At 40.5% G+C, this 21,255-nt stretch overlaps 1 protein-coding gene across 1 annotated transcript in view; it reads left to right on the plus strand.

The window, feature by feature from the left end:
* The window catches only part of Foxo1 (forkhead box O1), an 88,183-nt gene extending 67,162 nt beyond the window's left edge, over nucleotides 1–21,021 (plus strand). Inside the window, 2 exon segments of the mRNA NM_001282256.1 lie at nucleotides 19,054–20,403; nucleotides 20,897–21,021. Of these exon segments, the coding sequence (NP_001269185.1) occupies nucleotides 19,054–20,391 (1,338 nt within the window). The 3' untranslated portion in view covers nucleotides 20,392–20,403; nucleotides 20,897–21,021.
* The last annotated feature ends 234 nt before the right edge of the window (nucleotides 21,022–21,255 follow it).

Consider the following 21,255-nt stretch of genomic DNA (forward strand, 5'->3'; position numbering starts at 1 on the left):
ATAGGGCTGTCCTCTGGAATAGTGTTCCTCCCACTGAGGCTCTGACTTGCCTATGAGTTTATGGAGCAGTAATCTTTTCAAAACTATTGTGAAGTTGGTACAGTGTGTGTTCAAAGGAAATACCGTATGTTAAAGGGGAAAGCGGGGGAGGCAAATTCCAGGAAATTAGAAGGTGAGGGTGACATTCCTCATTCACTAATGCCTCTTCTGTTTTTCTTTCTCAAAAACAATGACTTAAAAATTGGTTCCAGAACTAACTGGCTTTCATCCATAACCTCACAGTTATATTTTTTAGACATCCTTCCTTAAAAATATAATGAATTGATTTATTATTTGATGTTAATGACCAAAAGTGCTATTAACCTAGCATTTTTCTAATTTGCCTGCCATATGAGTTACCAGTTAGTAATATTCTGGAACTTTGTTCTCTTCCTGTTGAATGTGAATCTGTATGGAATAGCATGGTTGCTGTCTTGGGATGTGTATATGTGTTGCTGAAGCACTGAGCTTAGTTGTACCCCCATCCCTAGCTGATGTCTTTTCTTAGAATATTAGAACTAAAAAGAATTATGGACATGAAGCTGGTTTAAATATTTGCAAATTTGGTGGCTGTCATCATCATCGTGTTTGTTTTAATACAGATTCCTGGGCCCTATTACTGTGCCTATTAAATGCTAATATCTAAAGTCTTCTAGAAGATTCTGACTTTTATCCTGGAGGGGCAACTACTTAGCTTCCCTTAGGGAAGAGAATTGACTCCATGTGCTTGGTTTGGGGACCAGTTTATAGCAGAACAAGAAATCCTCTTTTGGCTGGGGGTATAGTTCATTTCTGTAGAATGTTTGCCTAGGATATGGGAGGCCCTGGGTTCTATCTATCCCCAGACCTGCAAACAAAAATAAATAACAAAAATTCTTCTGATACATTCAAATAATATTGTCTTTGTTCAAATAATATTCGTTCAAATAAATGTCTCAGATGCTCACTAGGTAGGCAAATACAGGCAGTTCAAGATGGGTGAGCAGGGTCCCTAACCTGAAAGTTTGTAGATTGTTGCTCAACCTTTCTCAAAGGATGAGTTAGAATCAACTAGTAAACATTTTTTAAGCCATATAGAGTACCACCCTACCTACCAGGCATGAGCCTGCACTGGCATCAAAAAGTATAGAGAGCCAGCTTGTATGCTTTCCTTGTTGGCTACTGTCTATTTGTACTTCTCTTACAATTCTGTGAAATATTCACAGTAGGTGGGATGTGGGGGTGGAGGTTCCCCAGATTGGACGGGGGGGAATGGGGAGAAGGGAGGAGGGATGGGAATGGGAAAAACAGTAGGATGAATCAGAGAGAACTTTACTATGAATATACAACCAGTGTAACTTCCAAACATCCAGGAAGGCTCAGAGGCTAATATAATTAGTACCCATATTCTACCTGCCAGTTTTGACAAATACCACGCATCTTGGTAAAAATACCCCTACTGCCTCCCAGAGAGAGTCACTACTTCCAGAGCTGGTGTCTAAGGGGCACCTTTCCTGCCTGCCTCCTGTCTGAGCTGATAGGTGGGGGTCCATAAATCCTGTGTAGGCTTGCCTTAACAGACAGACAGACAGACAGACAGACACACACACACACACACACACACACACACACACACACTATGAATATTCAATAGCTTTTTCTTCTTTAAAAAGTCAGCATTATGTTTTTGAGATCTGACCATGATTGTTATGTGACTTGCCCTCCTCACTGTACTTAACAGTAAAATCAGGAAATGGAAGCCAGAAAGTTTGAAAAAACTTGATGGGAGAATTTATGTTGAATTTTTAGTATAGAGCACTGTAATTTATGTAAAATAGTTGAATTGGTGATGCATTATTTTGAAAAGCCTAATATTTGCTTAATGACAATTAATTGCATGCCATAAGAGAAGTTGTTTCTATTTTCTATGAGCATAGTTGCTGCAGTTTAATCCAAACAGGTGAAAGTTAAGAATATGGCATAAAACAGGAAGCAGATGGTGGCTAATTAAAGTTCTGTTGATGATAAAGGAATGACTGATCAAGGGACAGCTGATTTCCCAATTTAAAAACATATTTGTACTATTGTATGGGGACAACCCTCTGCAAGTTCTCACGGCTTCAAAGGTGAAGGCATGTGTTATAGCAGCCAGCATGCAGGCTGTTGGTGCTCTGTGCTCACTTTGCTTTCAAGCAATGTCTCTTCAGGATTTATTCAGTGTCACAACCTGGCTAAGATACCTGGTAGTACTCTGGATACTGGTTACATCCTGGAAAAGCTGAAGGTCCTCTTCTGCATTCTAATCCCAGCTTCAAGTACCATTAAAAAATGTTGATGACCTGCCATACCCGGTGCCCTGCCATACCCTAAGAAGGCCCATGTCTACCTAACCAAACACTGGGTTTACATGGGTGAAGATGAGTGCTTAGAGATACCCTGGAAATTTTTATTGGAGCCTTACCTTATTCTAACATTTCTTTGCTTATGGCCATGAGAGTTCAGGGACTTTCACACTTATTTTCCTCAGTGCCTTGCTTGGGTGACTTTCACCTTCAAAGGAAAGCATCTTTTGTTTCTGCTGATAATGGTTGCATAAACATTAAGAGCAAGTGCCCCGCATATGTTTTGCCTTAAGAGCACATCAGCACTGGGGTGCTCTTCTAATATGTACAGGAAGGTGCCATGAGGTTAGATGAGGCTTGCCTCGCCTGAAGATGGGCTAGACATTGGCTTGAGATTCTTTTTTGTGAAATATTTCTAAGTGCATTGTAGGATTATCTCATTTTAATTCCTTACAAAAACCCTTTGAGGTGGCAGCTGTCATGCCCATTTTGCAGATGGGGCAATTGAAGCCTAGAGTGGTAAAATGACACAGCCAGGGCCACATGTTTGCTAAGTGCCAGAACTGGATCTGACAAACCTGTGTTCCTCAGCACTGTTCTAGTTTTGCATAGAATGTGTTCTCCATCCTCTGCTTAAGGAAAGTAACTTTTCTGGGAAAAGTAAAAACCTTTAGGACATAGTTTGCAAACTGCAGCTTCTTATTCGGTTATTATGCAACTACATATATGCATACACAGATGTGTGTACACATCCATATATGTATTTGTGTATCCTGTGCCACTTGGATTTATTCCACTTGGTGGGGAATTCTTTTTTTTTTTTTTTTAAGTGAATGCACAAGAGGAAAAGCCAAGGTTTTTTTTTTTGTTGTTGTTGTCCCAGTATAGGGTTATTCTGCCTGTAATTTTGACACATCTAGTTCACGACAGCAGCAAAACAGAACACAAAAAGTGAAAATCCCTGGCATGTTCACCAGCCAGAGGCAGTGTCATTGTATTCATCAAGATAATTTTGTAAAGTAAATAATGGACCACATAGATCTTACATAATTGGTAACAACACTTTTTCTTTTTTTAAGTTACAAATATTGTGGGGGTAGAGGTTTTGGGGATTTCATGCTTGATTTCCAATGCCAGATGTTGTACAGGAATTTTCCAGCCCTAGAAGCTTTTTTTTTGTGGGGGGTGGTCTAGTGGGGTCCTACCTTTATTCTCCTACCCAGTGTACAAATGGAGAAAACCTACATAAATGGTCCCTCAGCCTCCAGGTTCAGTTCCTATGATCCCAGAAGCTGACCCTCAGATTACTGTTTTTAGTCTGAGGGATGGTGTTACAGCTAAAGCTAGAGTGGTTTTTTGTTTTGTTTTGTTTTTAACCTGGAAGAAGTCTCTGGATTCTTTTTTCTCATTCTGCTAACTTCCATCATAAAATACTCTTCCTGTCTTCTCCTGTTCTTTCTTCTTGTTCCTTCTCATATCTGGTTTCCCTGTCTTCTTCTCACAGAAGGATTTAAGGAGATGGAAGAGGTTTGGTCCATTTCCCCTCATAACTCTGCTCAGGGTATATTATTGAAGATACTAATGGTTGACTGTTAGTGTCTGGTATTTGGGAAAGAGAGGTTGGCAGTGGGTCCTGCTTTATACTTAGTGCTCTGACCTGGCTTGGATGGTCTGTGTCTACTTTGTCTTTCAAAGTGCAGGAGGCACCATTTTATTATCTCCTCCTTGGCTTTGTAAGCCACCTAGAATAGGTGTATTCTTTGGTTGGAAACCCCCTTTCTATTCTGGACTTTCTCATAGCATTTCACAAATGTGTAGTACCTTACCCTTTTTAAAGCAGTTGTATCAGTTACAACTCTCTATGAGGCAGTTAGACCAGGCATTATTTTCCCATTTTATAGACAAGAAAGCTGAAACATACAGGATGTAAAATTGTCCATATCATATATACAAGAATAAAGTCATTCTTAGGTCTGCTACCTCTTGACCACTATCTGTGAGACCAGCATTTTCCAAAGTGTGCCATGAAGAAAATGTGCTCTGTGGGGAACTTGCAGTAGAGAGTCCATGGGGGGCTGTTACACAGGCATTGGCTGGAGATGCTTTAGCAATTAAGACTAGCCCAAAGGTGGGGTTGGATGGGGAACCAGTGCAGGGAATCCTTGTCATCATGAGCAGCGTGCCTCTGGTATTTCATGGAGGTTTTAAACAGAACACACAAGTTCTCAATCTCCAGGATTAGCATTTTAGGATCATTTGTCAGCTGTGTTAGGTGAAGATCCATGAACTATTGCTAAAGTGACAGCATTCAGTATTTGGCACTTACAGATAGACTTAAGATATATAGACCCAGAACAGGGATGACTTTCATTGCACATCTTGGTGTGGTGTTTGGTGAGGCCTTCTACATCAATCCCTGCTTTTATTGCCTTTTCTTTAATATTTAATATTCACCTTTACTTGAAGTTGTTCTTACCTGGTTGTCGCTAGATGAGAGGTATTTGGGGAAGGGGGCTGGTAAATATAAATGCATTTATATTTGCCTTCTGGTGTGTTGTGTGTGTGGAAGGGACAGGAAGCTGCAGTGTCTTTTACGATAATGAGATGTTTTGGGGGGTTATGGGTGGGAGTCGATTGCCACCTCTTTCGCCTCACACCCTTGCAGTTCAGCCACGGGTCAGTCAGTCTTGGCCCTGAATCCTCTTAGGCACTTCCAGGGTATTGACTAAGTTATGAGTAATTTGTTGTCACTTTCTCCATATTTACATTGAATAAGCCATGGCTACATTGTAGAGCATTATTTCCTTTTAACTGTTAAAAACAACTTGAAAGATGTTGGTTGAGCCTAGACAAATGACCTCAAGAAACAAAAATAAACCATCAAAATGTAAGAGTTGAATTTGTATGCCAAACGTTGAGAATGATAGATAAAATACTTGAAAACACAGCAGACTTCATGAAGGGAGACTTTTAAATTTTATTTTCAAAACAAATGGTCCCCTCCCAAGTATCCTGCCCTCCTCTGGCTGAGAAAAAAATTAGAGATAAGACCATGAGTTCCAAAACAACCAAGTATCATATTAGTCATAAGATGAAAGACAAACAGCTGCCTGTACATAAAACCCCATCATTTTGAGAGTGAGGAAGTCCTAAGGGTGACACTTGTGTTTAGAATCCCTCCTCTCTGCCCAGGCTGCAGAGGCATTCTGTTAAATGGGAAAGAAACAGGGGATGCCCTTCATGTTAGGGAAGAACCGTACCCAAAGACAGCAGCTCCCTGAGATGCTTTGTTCATTTTGTTTTGCTATAACAAAGTATCTGAGGGTAAGTAAGATAGTAAGAAGAGAGGTTTTGGTTTATCATTCTGGTAGCCAGAAATTCTAAACTGGTTTTGTATAATGCCAGTGTCTATTGAAGGCTCCCGGGCTGTAATGCAACGTGGCAGGTGGCATTACATGGTGGGAGTAAATGTGAGGGTGATGAGTGGGTGGTTTTGAAAGAGGTCATATGGCAAGAAAAGAAGCGAGATCTAGGAGGAGGGGCCAGGCTTGCTCATTTATAACAACCTCCTCTGGGGAGAATTAACCTGTGCCTGTGAGACCAGCGCTAACTTAATCTCTTCACCAGGGTGGTCACGACTCAGTTACCACCCACTACGACTTGCCTATTCAAAGTCCCACCACCTCGGGGACTAGGCTTCCAACACATGAACCCATAGAGGAACAAACCATAGCAGATGCTTTTACTTATCAAGAGAAATTTATGTGCACATAAAAATACAGACACCCACACATATTTAAATTTTTGGATAATCAAAAATATCTTCCTCCTCTCCAAGTAGAGCCTAATTCTCCTCCTTTCCCACCATTGGGGTTGGAAGAAGGTTTGGCACTCTCTCTAGGTTGTCCATTACAACTTCATACTGTTGGCTTCTGACCTCTTCCTTGCTCTTCTGTGTGTTCTGCGTAAATAAAATACATGCTCTGAGCTGGTGTTTTAGGTTCCCCCATTCTGTTTCTGAACTCAGATATACTCAGATATAGTGCTAACCTCCTTTCTTCCCCAGATATGCATTGCTAGCATTGTAAATTTTTTTTCCTTAACAAATACTGATAGCTAACACTCATTGAACACTTTGTACCCGTGGAATACTTAATACTCAGCAATTCAGTCAGTGCCGTTAGTAATTTCAAGTCATTCATTTAAGAGAATTCAGGCATAAAGTATGATGACCAGATTGGAATACAGATTTACTGTCACAGACACTTAAAACACATGGTCTTAACTGCCACATAGTATGCCCATCAACTTTAATGCATTTTCTGCCTTCACATCAATAATTTCCTTCTCCTTTTCTCCAGCAGTCCAAATCCTGCCTTTCATTCATATTCTAGTTCCAATTCCAGTTCTGGTCTTTTCATTCTTGTTTTGAGCATGCGCCACTATACGTTTTTTGTTGTCACCTTCCATTTGTATAGCATGACAGTTGGAGGCAAGAGTTTCTTATGCCTCTTTGTCATTCCACAATACCTAGTATACAGTAGGGGTTCAGTTAATACTTGTTAAATGAAATTGCTTCTCTTGGTATTGATTTGGTTATGTTCCCAAATCCTAGTGTATGTTGTTAAAATGTGATTGGAGATAAATTAATTCTGAAATTGTCATTAGTTTACAGTAGATCTACTTCAACTAGGGTTTTGCTCATGGTCTTGCATAGATTTCTCAATGATAAGAATGGAAGTAAAAGTTTGTCTTTGGTTTGTACTCCCAATAAAAATGACCTACTCAAGAATCTGTGAAATTTTTCTCCTTGGTTTGTATCTTTATCCTATTCCCCCAGCAGAGGTTTGGAATCTGTTGGGACAGACCAACTGGACATGTTCTTTATAGCCCTGATTCTCTGCGTGCTTCTTCTGGGATGGTCAGGTGTATATCTAATTGCAGCTGAATAATCCAACCAAGGAGACTCATAAAAAAATGTATATTTTGTTCTAAAATTGCTTGCTACATTCCTAGCTTAATTTATAGCTACTTTGAGAACTAAAATGGATGTCTAATACATTAGTGTCTGTCTGCATGAATTATTTGATAGAAATGTATGATACACTTTTTAAAAATAATTAAGACATAAAACTTAGAGGGTAGGTAGGAAGAATGATTTTTTTTTCATTCATGGAACAATTTTGAACCATCTATTGCAATCTTAACTGGGTTGTCAGAACTTTACTAAACTACTTTTCTCTGTAATAAAAATACAGAAAATAAACTGAAATACCAGAGAATACATGTCAGTTTAGAGAAAAGTGGTCTTAGAGGGCAGTAGAAATTGCTTAAGTGATCTATTAATCTGATTCTACTTCTTACATCTTTGTTATTTTAACTTACATCTTTGTTATTTTAAGTGTCTGTGACAGTAAAGCTAGCAATTTCTTCTAGAGAACTGTTTTATTCTAGAATATCATGAATTTCTTGAAAAATTCTGTAATATGCTTGAAATTGTTAGCATTCCTTATATTTATAACATGCTTTGTATTTTCCAAACATGTTCTCATTTCATCTTCTCAGCACACCTTTGGGTCGTGTGGTACTGAGGCACCAGGGCATCGTACAACTCAGGTTCACATGCAAAGTTAATGACCTTACTGATACATACAAACTCTTTCTACTCAATCATATTGGCAAATGTATAATTTCAAGAAAAGGAAAAAAAAGGCACTCTGCATTGCTTTGTGTTGCCTAGTAAACATATATAGTGATGAGTCACACATGCACATATAACTTAGAGTACCATTCTTGAATGTAGTAGCTTGGAAAAGATTTTTTTGTTTTAATTGTAGTGTGTGCAAGAGTCCATCCATAATAGTAGCTATTCAGTTCTTTTAGAGGAAGTTAAAAACGATAACACTGAAAAAGAAGGAGGGCTAAAATTCCAAAGAAAGGAGTTTAAGGTGTACTATCACTAATTATTGGTGTGTGTGAAACTCAATTTTCCACTGGTTTGAATCATCCTAAGATGGTTCATTTGATTGATCATTCATTCTTCCTTTGCTAGTTTGTCTGTCGCATTTTTAAGGCAAAACTAATTGTACAGAATGCTCTTTGTTTTTTCATCCCCCAATGTGAGTAATCAGTGTGTTAAGAGCACAGTACCTTCCTAAAAATGATATTCCTAACTTAGAGGCAGCTATGAGTTTTTATCTTTGGAGATTTATGAAGATAGTCTTATACTTTGAATTCATGATTACAGTTTTATTCATGTTTCCAAAAAAAGGCAGGGGTTCAAACTGCATTGTTAAAAGAGTTTAGTACAAAGAACTGCCCTCACTCCTATGTAGGCCCTTGGGTGGTTCAGTGTTCCTTTCTTGTCCTGCTTAACACACTTTCCTCTCTAGAGCCCAAAGAATTCATAGTGGAATGTTCTAGGTCATTTAAAGCTGACACAGGACATACTTAACTTGAAACTGTCCTTGGCCTGTCTTGACTAAGACTAGTCGTAGGCTGCCAGCCCTTTGTGGGCATCACCAAACTTGCTTCTGTGACTATGCAAGACAGTAGGCTACTACTCATACTCCTTTTATGTTCAGTTTAGTTTTCAAACAGAGGTGGATTTTTTTTTTTTTTTTTTTGGTACTACGGATTGAACCCAGGGGCACTTTACTAATGAGCTACATTCCAGCCCTTTTTATTTATTATTTTGACACAGGGTTTGCTAAGTTGCTGAAGTTGACCTCACTAGAACTTGGGTTCTTCTCAGACTCCTAAGACTGGGATTATGTGTACCGTGGCAGCCATAGGTGGAAATGTAGCACCAAGCATGGTTGCTAACATTGGGCGAAACTTGGTCTTATAGAGGATTAAGGTGTTATGTCTATTGTGGGGAGGCATCACTTTTGGGTAGATACATTGTGGAGGGTTTTGAGGGTTCACAGCACTCCTGAGATGTTTGCAGATATTTTGAAGTCCTTGAATAGGCTGGGACTATGGTGGTGCTGAGAGAGCAGCAGTTGGTGTGGGTGGTCCCACTCCAAGACCTCAGTGTAAATGGGTGTTCTTCAGGATGTTCAGTGTTGTTTGGAAGGAGGGTATAGTGAGTAGGGTTGCTACACAACAGACAGCTACTGAGTCTTATTAGAGTAGAGTTGCATTCTACTTAGTGATGTGGTCCCTGTTGCTTGTGGGAAACCTGGGAACAGCTCTGGCTTGGGCTGTCTCCACAGTGGGGGGAATTTTACCTTAGTGTAATCCTGGGACCAAATAGTTTTGCTAGTATTGGGTCAGCCAACAAATTTTCATACCTATATGATTTGGGACAAGCTTTTAAGAATTTTTGGGAGATAACCCCCAGCAGGGTATACTTCATGGTCATGAGTCATAGTTGCATTTGGCTTCCTAACTAACAGAACAGGCAAGCTGATGGATTCTGTGCAAACCTTACAGGAGAACCCTACATTGTAATTTTGGTGCTCTTTTTGTAATTAATATCATCATCTCTGGATTCCAAAATAGAAAGCAAAAACAGAACAACAGATAAGCCTAAACTTTGTGCTTTATCTTATTCTGTTTACTTAGAGTTAGCAGTTCTTAGTAAATAGACTGTGTATCCAGTGAATTAATTGTTCCTTAGATTTTCCAGATAATAGTCATACTCAGAAGAAAAAGCAATTTTAGCTAGTTCATTCCTATGAGTGAAATATTTCTAGAGATTTTTTAATTTGTCAAAGTTCAGTTTCAGTGTTCTTCTGAATATATCCATCAAGTTTTCTTTGGCTTTTAAAAAAACAATTTAGGGCACACATCTTGAGTATACATTTACCTAACATGAATAGGATCAATGGGCTCATCACTATAACTCTGACCAAATACTTTAGAATTCACTTTAATTTTTAAAATTTTAGAAAACATTTAAATTGATTCAGCTATTGATCTGCTATTGCTTCCTTTTATGCTTAATTTAAGTTCTTCATTGGGAGAGAATAACTCCTAATGTGCTCTTTGTTTTTGGATTTTATCTTGTTTTGCCTTATTCTTGAGGTAGCCAAATAGATAAGATAGTTAATTGCATTGTAATGCTGTGGGTTTGCAGATTAGGGGAAAAAAATGGTATGGCCTATAAAATAGACAAAGATTTTCATTAGGAAACAGCAGAATTACTTTAGCAACAAATGAGTTTCCTCTTAATATTCTCCTCTGGTGGGGCCCTGTGTTTGTGAGAGAGCCATTTGGCAAAAGAAGGAAAGAGAGTGTGTATTCTAGGTAGTTAGGTAAATTGAAGTTTCTGAAAGGATGGCTCTTTTGGATTATGAGATGAACTGGTAGAAGAGTTATGGATGCCCACGTGGCCTTGGCAGTTACCTGTTCTCTGTGCTTCCCTGGGGAGGAGGTGGTGAGTGAGTTAAAGAGTCACCAAGCATGCCTGCATGCTGCATGGAAACGGAATTAATCCCTGGAGAAACAAGCTCCACTTTGAAATCCTTGGGAGCCTATGGACCCCCTTTTAAAAAAAGACCAAGGCATTTTTTAAAATATTTTTTTTATTGTAGATGGACACAGTATCTTTATTTATTATTTATTTATTTTTATGTGGTGCCGAGGACCGAACCCAGTGCCTCACACATGAGAGGCAAGTGCTCTATCACTGAGCCACAACCCCACCCCAAGACCAAGGCATTTAAAAGAAATTTAGCTAAGTGAAATTTAATCTCTGGATATTCACCACTGGAACCTTATTTAGCCAGGGTTGATGACACTCATTGGAAATTTGGCCTTGTTGGCTTGTGTGGCAGTATTAGGCCCAAGCCTATGAAGTGTCATGTTTTCCAGGCTCAGCTTAAGCAGAGGCAGAGGTTATAGAAGGACAGTGATTAAGATGAATGCCTGGTGATTTGGTGATCTTCCCCTAGATGCTTGTTGGTTGTTTTGTCTTTTCGGAGACTTTGTTTCTGATAGTGCATAGAGCACACAGCACTGAATGGTATGAGATTTCCATGTTCTCATTTTGAAAATTAAAATTTTTGTCCTACCTTCCATGAAACTGTAGTAGCTTCATTTGATACAGGGCTTTCCTATGGGACACAGTTAAGATTCATGGTAAAAGGAAGCTTTGTACTTTTTTAAAATTATTGCCTTCTGAGAAGCAAAAGCTTGGTATAGTTTAATACCATTAAATGCACTTTCTGTTCTATCTTAGAAGGTTTTTTTCCCTTCAATTCTAAATGTATGAAGTTATAGGCTGAAGTGTTATTCTGAAATAGGATGTTGGCTGATAAAAAGGATATTAGCTGGCAAACCATAGATCATCCTCTGTTTTCTCCATTGAGAACATCCTCCTTTAGGACAGTGGTGCCACCACCTTCCTTCTTTGTTTCTTAATACCATGGATCCATCACTTGTAACTTGCCTCTTTACCAAACATGCCCTGCAATATGTTGTATGTCCTGGAACTCCCTGCCTCTCCTTCAGTCTTGGAGGCTCTTTTAGGGTTTGTTCTTCATAAAGTAAATGGTCAGGAGTGAGTGGTGTTTGAGAAAGAGCATCATTCTGATAGTTGCCATCCTGGATATGATCTCTCATCAGTCAACTGGTCTGTCTCCCTCTCCTTGAACAACTGCATGGACACACTTTGTTCCAAATAGGTCACCAAAAAAGCTGACAGAATACACTAAAAATTCAAACTTTTAAATCTACAATCTTCCTACAGAAAGAATTTTCTGTAAGTGAAGGATTGCAGCTCAGTTGTGAGGACATGGTAATGAGCCTGAGGAAGCCTGTTAAACAGGAAGTTTGTGATGAATGACTTAATCAAGTTGGAACCATTCATGATGGCTTAAAAATTCCTGTTTATATATTCCTTTACTTCCTATAACAAAATAGCCAGTGTTTATTGCCTTAACTTTGCATCAGGTTATGTGCCAGGTATATGCATGCTGGCCATTTAGTCCCTCACAGTCCTCTGTGATACTAATGGCTGCTTTACAAGCATAATTGCCCAGAGTGGTCCAGCCAGGGCTGACTCTAGAGATGACATCTTAGGTTGTGCTATACTAGGCATCTCCCAGATGCATAAGACTTCTCTCAACACCCAAGTTCTAACCTGTGTCTTTTTGGTATTGTCTTGCATGAGAGCATTATCTCCCATGATCTGAGTCAGATAAAGGTTTTAGAGCTAAATGTATTTCTGTAGTGGTTTGACAAACTGTAGCTAAGGATTAATTGGCTGGGGAGAAGGTCATTCATTATATGTTCTTGATACTTACTTTAAATTTCTTCTAGGACTAAAGCCACATGTGGTTCTACTCTTTGTAAATAAACACCCATGAGTTTTCCATATGCATTTTAATATTCCAGAACACCATTTTCCCTAACAAACAAACAAACCCCACAAGTATTAGACGACCAGAGTGTTTTTGGTTTTATGAGGCCATGAGTCTCTGTCCATAGTTCTGGGATCACAGAAAAAAACTCTAAGACCTCAGTGTAAGTGGGTGTTCTTCAGGATGTTCATGCGTAAAGGAAGGTGTTCTGGTAGGTGAAATCACCTTAATGAAAGAACATCAGGTGTAAGTGTAAATTAGCTATCTGCAGGTGTGTAAATGTGTAGATTATCTATCTGTAGCAGACCTTGGTTACAATACCTTTTTAAATGTCGGATTACATGCTATTCATAAGGTGTCTATTGACATTACTTGTAATTGACTAGCCAGGTATGGTGATATATGCCTGCAATCCTAGTGTCTCAGGAGGCTGAGGCAGGAGGATCTCAAGTTCAAAGCTAGCCTCAACAAAAGCAAAGCACCTCAGACCCTGTCTCTAAATAAAATACAAAATAGGGTTGTGAATATAGCTTAGTAGCTGAGTGCCCCTGAGTTCAGTCCCCAGTTAAAACACCCCCTCATACATGGGAAAAAAAAAATTGACTAAAGGTCACGTGTTTTCCTTGTGTTTGTTTTATTTTTAAAAGTTGTTGTTTTACTAGCAACTCTAATGGGAACTCTGTGTTGAATAGAGATTTTCCTACTTTCTCTTTAGTTTATTTTGACTTGTGGAAGTGTAGGAAGAGATGGTGTGAAAGAGAGGAAATAGGAGGAGGGAATAAAGGCCATGCTGGGAGTGTCTGCACAACAATTGCTCACAATGAGAAAGTTCACAGAATTAAATAAGATGTTTTGGGAAAATTTAGCTTATCTGATATTTTGAAGAAATTTTTAAAATTTCTGGAACAAGTCCATTTAGTTATATGTTATGATCTCTTAGTAAGACGTTCTTTATGTTGGATCAGATGGCTGTCACCAACACCATTGCTCAGAGCTGGTGGCAGTTCCAGGCAGCTGAGGCGGGAGGCAGGAGGTGGAGGTGGGTGTCTCTGGGGATTTTTGCCATTTCCTGGGAGTCCCCAAAGCCTCTTTACACAGTCTTTCCTAGGATGATATGTCTGTCTGAAATTCACACTTGAACTGCTATGGCTTCCTGCCATAAAGGGTAACCCATTGGAATAAAAGCAAAGCATGTTGCATAAATTTATCACTCATTAAGGCAGAAAATGAGTTTTGTAAACTAATAAACAGAATTATTTCTGCTCCCTCAAGGGGCACACGTGTAACTTCAGTCTGAAGTGTGTTCCTTTGATTCTTCATAATGATGGCAAATCCCAAGAGGTGATTTTGTCAGCCAGCAGCAGTGTTACAGGTACAGTTACACAAACTTGTTTTGAGGTCTTAACTGGAAAAATAAACTTTTCTTCGTGCCTCAATTTCCCCATTACTAAAGTGGGGTCAATAATACCTGCTTCATAGGGTTGTTCCAAGGATGAGATCAATTGACAGCAGTAAATTATAAAGTAGAACATATGTTATGCTACATAAGCTTGAAAGCCAGACTGTAATGAACATGATGTGTTCTGCTTAAGTTGATGGTTTTGTCATATTTTTGATTGAAAATAGAAACCAGAATATTCTTAAAATTGCCAAGGAGAAACGTGGAATAGAGCACTAGTCGTAATATCCTGGCTGGCAGGTGGTAGTCTCCATATAGGCATCTGAGCTGGTAGCTTTGGTGAAAGGGCAAGACTCAGGGAACCTGGGATCAGAGAAGCCCAGGGTGAAGAGAAGTGTCTGGGAAGATCAGGTTCAGTTCAGCTCTCAATGGCAGGAGCAAAGAGCCACAAATAGAAGGCAAGACCACGCCCTTCAAAACCAGGCCTTGGAGGTGGGGTGGGGATGATAGAAGGTGCAGAGAAATTCTAGACTCCACTCAAGGCTGGTTCTGCTCTCTTGGTCTTAGTTGGAGTGTCAGGCTCCTAGAAGTCTATTATAATACACTAGCAGTCTCTAAATGGTTTTTTAAAAAAGCACATATACCCTTTGACACAAGATTTATTTATATAATTCAAATATATTTTATACATTAATATAACACATTCTTGAATATGAATTTTAGAAGAATGAGTTAAAATTTTTAAACTAGGTGCAGGGGGATGTAGCTCAGTGGTAGAGCATCTGCTGGCATGGGCAAGTTCTGACTGAGTTCAGTACCTAGTACTGCATAAATTAATAAATACCAATGAATCAAAGTAAATAAAATTTGTAAAGATTGCCTCCTGAACTTCAGTGGCTGGCTTTAGGTTAGGATTAAGAGCACCTTGGGCAGGACATGTGTAAAATGATTTTGTCCTGTGTTCTCAGGGAGTCTCTGGAGGTCCCCCTCAGTGCCTAGCTCCTTTGGCTGGGTGGTAGAACAGCACAGTGGTGTTCACTCAGAACGACCTCCATGGAGTCTCTGACAGAGACCATGAAAAGCCTGCTATGATACCTGCTGCTACTTTTTCACGCATGCTGCCCGTGTCCAGAGTACCAGCAAGCATGTGAGGCGCAGTAGCAGTGCCTTAAGGATACTTGAGGATTCTGGTGCCAATGGTCAGCAAATACATCGACGGAGACAGTACCTGGTGGGTAAAGAAAATACCATAGCTTTTCTCCCAGACCAGTCAGTCTTTCAAGTAAAGAACATAAAAGCCTCATGTTAGTGGGAAAAGTAGAAGGTATGATTATAAGGAAATGAGACCAACATTTATAATATAGATAAGTCTGCAAAACAGATTATTCTGTAGATACCATTATCCTGGTAGTGATAACAATAACATCACTAATTTTGATTGAAGCAAACATTTTATACGTATTATTTTATTAAATCTTCTCAAAGCCTTGTCAGTGTAGGAGCTATGAGTCTGTCCAGCAGATGCTTGAGCGCCTACTTGGTGATGGTGCTGTGAGGAGATCGGGCACAGGAAGACAGACAAGGCTCCTGTGTTCACATGAACAGTTCACAGTGCATGGGAAGCCAGATGCCCTGGGCCACACATAGCAGAGGCATAAACTGGATAAGCAAGGTGTCCCGTGTTAACAGAGCTGCTGGATGTATGGATTATCAAGAAATGCTTTCAGAAGAAAAGGATATTTGGGCTGAGACAGAAGCTGTGTGTGGGGGTAACAGCTTTGGAGTAAAAAAGGTCAATGATCCTGGACAGTCCTATGTGTGTCATTTGATCTCTTCTTAGGTCATAAAACTTACAGAGGGCAGACTCTGTCTGATCCTTCTTGTGTCCTTCTCTACTCCTAGAACAGTATAGGTTCCAATGTGGTTTGGCACTAACTGCTACATGAATGATACATAAGAGGTGTGTATGTAAGACATCATGCCTCTCTAATGTTTTGGGGATGTCAGCAGCACACGTTTATTGAGTATTGGCTCTTTCTCTGATAGTATCATGCAGAAACACAGGATTTGTGTGATTGGTAGTACATGAGTCTTGGTCCTCACCCATTGCCTTTTTCTTCAGGTAAGAATTGTTGGGAGTTCAAAAGCAAAGTGTCTCAGAGTCCAGCAGTCTCAGATGGTTCTGCCACAGTCCCATGTGTGAATAACACTCTTGTCCAGTATAGAAGAACAGACACAACATCAGTAATAGCAGCACATATTTTTACAAGATTCATCTTTCCAAACCCCGCCCCATAGAAATCATAGCTTCTTTAATGTCCTGCTGGCTGTGTGAAAAACAGGAATTTATGTAGCAAGCCCTGCACAGTGAACCTTTTCCTGTTCGGAAAAAAAATTTTTTTTTAATTGTTGGCAGAGTTAGTAGACAGCTCTCTTACTCAAAGAGTGACCTGAAATGTCCTCTTAGAAAAATATGCAGTGTGATGTTTTGATAAGTAAGGGATTGCTATGGCTTAAAAAAAACAAAAAACAAAAAAACCTGAGTACTGAATTAGTATATGTCCCACCTGCATTAGTGAACCTTCTTGAACTTTTTTGATTTCATTGTGATGTCTCCTGTGGTATTTGTTAACAGTGCCCTCAATTGCACTTGCATCTTGGGTCTTGTAAAGCTGCACTCCACTCTCCCCAGGTCAGTGTAGACAACCAGGAAGCTGCTATCTGGGAAGATCTTTCTCCTCCTTTATCATTAACTAAATGTGACAGGGACAGGAGTCAAGCTTCCTTTCTTCCAGAGGTTTCATCTGAGCTTATCTGTGTGTCTATTGTGTTCAGAGAACAAAACTGTCATGATGGAATGTTGTGCAAATGCCCAGACTTCCAGTGTGTAGACAGCGTTGCAGGGTGCAGGGTCATAGCGCTTGGCTGCATTCCAGTGCTCCTCCAGGCAGGCTGCTGCTTTTAAGAAAGAGTTGAGAACTTGGTTTGCCAGAGTTTTGTGGGCATAGCAGATAAGTCTGTAGGAGAGAGAGAGAGAGAGAGAGAGAGAGAGAGAGAGAGAGAGAGAGAGAGAGAGAGAGAGAGAGGAGGCCTTTCTTTGAGATTTTGGGGATCTATGGGAATGAAATTGAACACAGAGAAATGTAGTCCTCAGCCTCTTCGGGTAATCATTTATGGCCTCTGTGTCTTCCTTGTGGCGTGTCTTGATTTGGGGATAAATCATAGGTGGGAAGAGAAAGTCTTGGAAACAAGAGACTGTCACTGCTGTGTGCCCATGCACCTGCCTAGCATCCAAGCCAGGAAAGCTTTTGTTCAGTTGTATTTGACCTGTGTCCTGGGCACCCTGGCAGAAGAGCTTGTCACATAGCTGCTGTGCTGCAATTCTTGGACAGAATATAGCGCCGAAAGCATTTTGAAATGTGTTTTTTTCAGCTCTGACTGTTGGGCTTCCTTGTGATTTTTGTGTCTTCTTTTAGAAAGCAAGGTTTTCTACCCCTCTTTCTGTTTTCCACCTCCTTCAGTGAGAAAGACAAAGAGAACTCAGGGTTGTGTGTGTACCTGGCACTGTCCTGCTGTGCAGAGGATCTGCTCTGGTGCAGTGTTGGGTACTTGGGGGCATCCTTGCCCCTGGTCAATAGCAAGAGGATATGGGTAGTGTACCTACTTCCCTGGGTGACCACAAATCCGGACAGAGCCTTTTTGTGGCTCCAGAGAGGGACTGCAGGGAGGGAGGGTTCTCAGTCAGCTGAACCTTGCACCCATTTGGCAGAAGAGGCCAAGGAACTCAGGGGTCTAATATATTCAGTGTCCTACTCCTGCACTAGAGATCAGGCTCCTGAGGCTGCTGCTTGAACAGACAGTGACTGTGCCCCAAACTGTACTGGGGCAGAAACTGTCAGATAAGCTCTAGTTTCCCATAGGCTCTTCCAAATGTCAGGAGTCTGGCCACGTGTTGAGTAGGAGAATTATATTAGGGCTTCCTTGCCTACAGCTGAAGCCTAAGAGACTGTGGTCCTCTTTCCTCATATATTTGCAGTTGTGGGTTTGTCTGTACAATATACCTCTAAGCTCCCTCTAAGCTCTTCCCATATCCCTCAGAAAAAGAGTGGAGACACACAATTTAGAATTGTGTTCCTCCACTCCTGTTTATCCTCTCTAGTTACCTTTTTGGACAGAATATAGCTCCTAATGCAAGGTCATAGAGTTAGTTGGTTATTAGGGTAGAGGGGTACTACTTGAATGGAAATTTTTCCTTTATTGGTCAGTTAACTTTCTCAAATACAAAAAGATTGACTGTTTCCTGTTATCAACTTGAAAGGCTAATGGAATTCCAAGGTATGAAGTTTTCAGGCTTCTAGGTTTTAACTGAGAATATATCTGGTTTCATCTCCCCACTCCCACAATAATGTGGGCCCAGTGAAATAAAACTTCTCACTTGGTATAAATGGCCTGTTCCATTTTAAGAGAACTAGCAATTTGAGGAATAGTGGAATGGAAAGGGGTCGTGATGGTACCTTGATATTCACTACTGTTTGCATAGCATTACAGTGTGCAAAACTTTAGTGTTTTTTTTAAATTTTTTTTATTTGTAGATGACACAATACCTTTATTTATCTATTTTATGTGGTGCTGAGGATGGAACTCAGTGCCTCACATGTGCTAGGCAAGTGCCTACCACTGAGCCACAACCCCTGCCCAACTTTAGTGGTTTTTAAAACCAGTTCCTGTAATTTCCCCATAAAATGTAGCCATATAAAAAGGTGTTTTTACTCATGCTTATTTAATTTAAAGATATAGGTTCTATTTTTCCTACACCAGCTTGAGATCTTTTGTATTGGGTCTAGAACTATTATGACTGTTCAGATTCAATCTGTACCATAAATTCTTCTAAAATTTTACCTGTCTTCCATATAAGACATGTTGAATAGTTAAATTTCCAAGTGGAGAAGTATTATACTTCTGACATTATGTGTTTGCTTTACAGAATTCAATTCGTCATAATCTGTCTCTACACAGCAAGTTCATACGTGTGCAGAATGAAGGAACTGGAAAAAGTTCTTGGTGGATGCTCAATCCAGAGGGAGGCAAGAGTGGAAAATCCCCCAGGAGAAGAGCTGCATCCATGGACAACAACAGTAAATTTGCTAAGAGCCGAGGCCGAGCTGCCAAGAAAAAAGCATCCCTTCAGTCTGGCCAGGAGGGTGCTGGCGACAGCCCTGGATCTCAGTTTTCCAAGTGGCCTGCGAGCCCTGGCTCCCACAGCAACGATGACTTCGATAACTGGAGTACCTTTCGCCCTCGAACTAGCTCTAATGCTAGTACTATTAGTGGGAGACTTTCTCCCATTATGACGGAACAAGATGATCTGGGAGATGGGGATGTGCATTCTCTGGTGTACCCACCATCTGCCTCAAAGATGGCTTCTACTCTGCCCAGTCTGTCTGAGATAAGCAATCCTGAAAACATGGAAAACCTTTTGGATAATCTCAACCTTCTGTCATCCCCAACATCATTAACTGTTTCAACCCAGTCATCACCTGGCAGCATGATGCAGCAGACACCATGCTACTCGTTTGCACCACCAAGCACCAGTCTGAACTCACCCAGTCCAAACTACCAAAAATATACATATGGCCAGTCCAGCATGAGCCCTTTGTCCCAGATGCCTATGCAAACACTGCAGGACAACAAATCAAGCTATGGAGGATTGAATCAGTTTAACTGTGCACAGGGACTCTTGAAGGAGTTACTTACTTCTGATTCTCCTCCCCATAATGACATTATGTCATCAGTTGATCCTGGGGTGGCCCAACCCAACAGCCGGGTTCTGGGCCAGAATGTGATGTTGGGTCCTAATTCAGTCATGCCAGCCTATGGCAACCAGGCATCTCATAATAAAATGATGAATCCCAGCTCCCATACCCACCCTGGACATGCCCAGCAAACATCTGCAGTTAATGGGCGTGCCCTGCCCCACACAGTGAACACCATGCCTCACACATCCGGTATGAACCGCCTGACCCCAGTGAAGACACCTTTACAAGTGCCTCTGCCTCACCACATGCAGATGAGTGCCCTGGGTGGCTACTCCTCAGTGAGCAGCTGCAATGGCTATGGCAGGATGGGCGTTCTCCACCAGGAGAAGCTCCCCAGTGACTTGGACGGCATGTTTATTGAGCGCTTGGACTGTGACATGGAATCCATAATTCGGAACGACCTCATGGATGGAGATACCTTGGATTTTAACTTTGACAATGTGTTGCCCAACCAAAGCTTCCCGCACGGTGTCAAGACGACGACACACAGCTGGGTGTCAGGCTGAGTTAGTGAGCAGGTAAGTTCACCCCAGTATCAAAAGGCCTCTTGAAGAGTAGAACTTAAAAGAGAGGAACACGGTAATTTGCCACGTGTCTCCATCGTTAGGACTTTCTTGATATCAACTGACTGTCCCTTGCAGCAAGACATCTTTTATCCATTCCCCACCCCCTTTTTTGCAGCTTATCCATTTGCCTTTTGAGCTTAAAAATACAAGAAAGCATCTTTTTAACTGCTTTAAAGATTTTTTGACAGTTAGATGGCTTCCTCTTTTTAGGAGCTCTTCAATAAATGAGTACATTTGATACAAATCAAATGCTGAAGGGTCTTTTTAAAGTGGAACTTTTTTCCCAATGAATGATTTTTTAGAGCAGTTTGAGAAAGCACTAGCTTCCCCTAGCCCCCACCCCAAGTATGTGTATCACTCTAGTTTGTGAAGTTGAATTGATTTTAATTTGGCTGTATTTTCACTGTGTGTGTATATGTGTGTATGTTTGTGTTTTTCCCCCTAGGCTACACTTAGGAACGTACTTCAGATTGTCTGACAGCAGGAACTGAGAGAAGCAGTCCAAAGATGTCCTTCACCCCTCCTTTAGTTTTCTTGATTTAACACACACACACACACACACACACACAAAAAAAAAAAAACAAAAAAAAAAAAACCCTTTTTTCCTTTCGTCAGACTTGGCAGCAAAGACACTTTTCCTGTACAGGATGTTTGCCCAGTGTTTGCAGGTTATGTGCTGCTGTAGATAAGGACTGTGCCATTGGAAATTTCATTACAATGAAGTGCCAAACTCACTACACCATATAATTGCAGAAAAGACTTTCAGATCCTGGTGTGCTTTCAAGTTTTGTATATAAGCAGTAG

This window comes from Ictidomys tridecemlineatus, chromosome 6, assembly GCF_052094955.1.
Source record: "Ictidomys tridecemlineatus isolate mIctTri1 chromosome 6, mIctTri1.hap1, whole genome shotgun sequence".
Lineage (NCBI taxonomy): Eukaryota > Metazoa > Chordata > Mammalia > Rodentia > Sciuridae > Ictidomys > Ictidomys tridecemlineatus.